Source organism: Pygocentrus nattereri, chromosome 18 (genome assembly GCF_015220715.1).
Source record: "Pygocentrus nattereri isolate fPygNat1 chromosome 18, fPygNat1.pri, whole genome shotgun sequence".
Classification (NCBI taxonomy): domain Eukaryota; kingdom Metazoa; phylum Chordata; class Actinopteri; order Characiformes; family Serrasalmidae; genus Pygocentrus; species Pygocentrus nattereri.
Genome location: NC_051228.1, coordinates 11,194,407 through 11,197,139, shown reverse-complemented (window position 1 = coordinate 11,197,139; position 2,733 = coordinate 11,194,407). Strand labels below are relative to the sequence as shown.

Genomic DNA, 2,733 nt, shown 5'->3' with positions numbered 1-2,733 from the left:
GCGCTTTGATACCAATACCGACTAAAGAGGGCATAAACAAGGGCTGGATTACGTAGATTTCGCAGACACAGGAACATCAAGTATAGATGTGTGAGGCCTAACTTACTGTATTACACGCTACTATGTATATTTATATCCCTATAGCGCATTGTCAGTATCATATAAAGTGCATGGGATATAAAATAATAAAACAGTTCAACAGTTCATCTGTTAAGTTCAAAGTGTGACATTTCATGAGAAAATATAAATTAGTACTTAAATAAAAGCCACCAATTAAATATTCGACATCTGAGGCATGAAATCCCATGTTTAACCACTGACTTTCAACCATGATCCCTCACCACATGTGAACATGTGAATGCACACATAAACCTCAGAGAGGAGACAGGATCAGAGATGGTTTTGGAAGTAAGGGGGGCGGGGGTTAAGGGGTCTTGCTACATCACCAGACTTACTGGAGCCAGGAATTAATGGGCTCATTCAGAGGTGATTGAGACGTCTTAATTACCACACTTGTGAAAACTCGAGGGGTGGGGGAGCAGAGACAGGAGGATGTTTCCTTTGATCCTGGCCTAAGTGAATTGTAAATGAGCTGGGATTAGCCCTATAAATACTCCAGCCCTGCGCCAGAGGTGGTTATCACTTATCCGAAGACAAACAGTGCTCTGCCTCATTCGCTCACAGGACCTCTCTCTATTTTCACTGCACATCCAGAGCACACCAGCGGCTTTGAACGCACAGGAACCTTAGAGGAGCAAAACAAAGGACATTCTATTTTTTTCAGCGAAACTTTTCTGGATATCATTTTGTTCTTGCTCAAACTGAAACGATGAAGGGACACTTTTCCATCGAATGGCTATCCCAAAGCAGCCAGGCTCCTTCCAGCCCAAGTGCCGGGCACCATTCCAGCTCCTGGATCTCCACGGGCCCTGAAAGAGCCAGCACCTCAGGGACTGTTCCAGAGAGCCTCCCTGGTTTCTACAGCAGAAGAGTGAACGGCACAGAAGCTCAGGGCACACAGCCTGAGCCAGTGGGCCCAGAATGTAGGTTCCTAACTCCAAAACAAGAGACCAGCACAAGCAACCAAGAAAACGCCCAACATGGTGAGATCTTATTTCAGTTCACTGTAGTTATTAATCTTAAAATGTATTACTCAACTTTTATGAATTATTTGGTAACAACTGTGAAACTTTCAGAACTGTACTTATTATAGTGAGAAAGTGTGGGTCCCTGGGGGATAAAGGGTTAATTCATTGCATGTTAAAACCTTGTAGAAACCTTTTAAGCTCAATTTTATATGTTTTCATTGTTATGGCTTATAAAAATTGCAGCCCGTCGCATTGAATAAACATTTCATTACAAACAGATCAATAGAAGTGGTCTATAATGTCTATATATCTGTATTAAATTATAATGAAATCTTGTTAGATACATCAACATACTTTAAGGTTAAGAAAGTTGTTCTTTCTTTGAAAAAGTTATCATTTTGGAAATACTAGGTTTCCTTGCAATAAGTCGTGCTGAAACTTGAAAACTTGCAATGTATAGGCCAGTCAGTAGGCCTCAGTTTCTCTCTGTTTTTATAAGTGCGGAACATCATTATCCCTCAACAGAGCTACAAAATGGTCTAAACCAGCAACAAAATGCTAACTATCCTTTTACGTTTTCTCCATCACAGCTCCAGAGTCAGGCTTCAGTAGCGGAACAGAGGAGGAAGAGACTTCTGGCTATGAGAGTGAAGGAGGACGTTCACTCTCTCCTGTAGCCTCCGAGGTGCTGGCCCCATCAGCCTCCCCAGCCAACGGCCGCAGGGCCCGCACTGCCTTCACAGCCAAGCAGATCGAGAACCTAGAGAGAGCCTTCAAAAGGAATGCCTACCTGGGGGCCCAGGACAAGGCTGAGCTGTGCAAGCGCCTCAATCTCTCTGATAAACAGGTATGAGGAGCACTGGTCTAATGAATAGCTTAACTGGCAACATGTGCAACATTAGCATTGTTCGGGTGATTTTTATCTCCATGTAGTAATGATCATTTCTCCACAGATCAGGAACTGGTTTCAGAACAGGCGTATGAAACTGAAGCGGACGGTGCAGGACGCTCTGGCTCACGCCTGCCAGGCCAACGTGGCCTCCCAGCTCATTCACTACCCTGAGCTGCAGACCTTCAGGTCTGCGCCATATCCCAGCTACTACACCCCACAGGATGCCTCCGCGTCATACCTCTGCCCCCCCAACCTCCACTACAACCCCTCCGCCGCCGCAGCCGTCCCAGCCCTGCCCGTCAACCCCGTCTACCACTATAGGAGCCCACAGAGCCTCTCTTTGGCCTCCAGCAACCCGGCCTTGATGAGCCCCTACCAGCCATACCACCACCAATACTTCAGCTCACAGTGAACTGAGTTAATCTGAGCCACATGGACTACAACAGTCTTACTAAAGCATCCCTCTCAGTCAGACCCATTGTGGAATAACAGGGTTGAGTGCAATAATGAATGTCTATTTTTTAAATCTTCCTTTTATGATTGTTGAATATTTAAATACATACTTGTAAATCCTTTAAATTTATATTTTGTTCAAGTTTATATGTACATGATGAGTGTATAATAAATATGTCTATCTGTACATCATTGTTTGTCTATGTTCTTTTGGAAAGTGATGTTTTTACAGACAGTTAAACATGTGGACACCAGGTGGCACAATGGTACAGAGTAAAGAGTGCTGTAAGCACTTTAAGG

At 44.1% G+C, this 2,733-nt stretch overlaps 1 protein-coding gene across 1 annotated transcript; it reads left to right on the top strand.

The window, feature by feature from the left end:
* The first annotated feature begins 669 nt into the window (after positions 1-669).
* ved (ventrally expressed dharma/bozozok antagonist) lies at positions 670-2,489 on the top strand. Its single transcript, XM_017720426.1, has 3 exons — positions 670-1,103; positions 1,679-1,935; positions 2,042-2,489. Exons 1-3 carry the CDS (start codon positions 830-832, stop codon positions 2,390-2,392), a joined length of 882 nt encoding a protein of 293 aa, XP_017575915.1. The 5' UTR covers positions 670-829; the 3' UTR covers positions 2,393-2,489.
* Positions 2,490-2,733: the final 244 nt, after the last annotated feature.

What these genes read in the sequence shown, in the direction of transcription:
- ved (XM_017720426.1), top strand. Translation starts at nt 830, where the DNA reads ATGAAGGGACACTTTTCCATCGAATGGCTATCCCAAAGCAGCCAGGCT. An exon ending in CCAAGAAAACGCCCAACATG is followed by an intron (nt 1,104 to 1,678) that starts GTGAGATCTTAT and finishes TCTCCATCACAG; the next exon opens with CTCCAGAGTCAGGCTTCAGT. An exon ending in TCAATCTCTCTGATAAACAG is followed by an intron (nt 1,936 to 2,041) that starts GTATGAGGAGCA and finishes ATTTCTCCACAG; the next exon opens with ATCAGGAACTGGTTTCAGAA.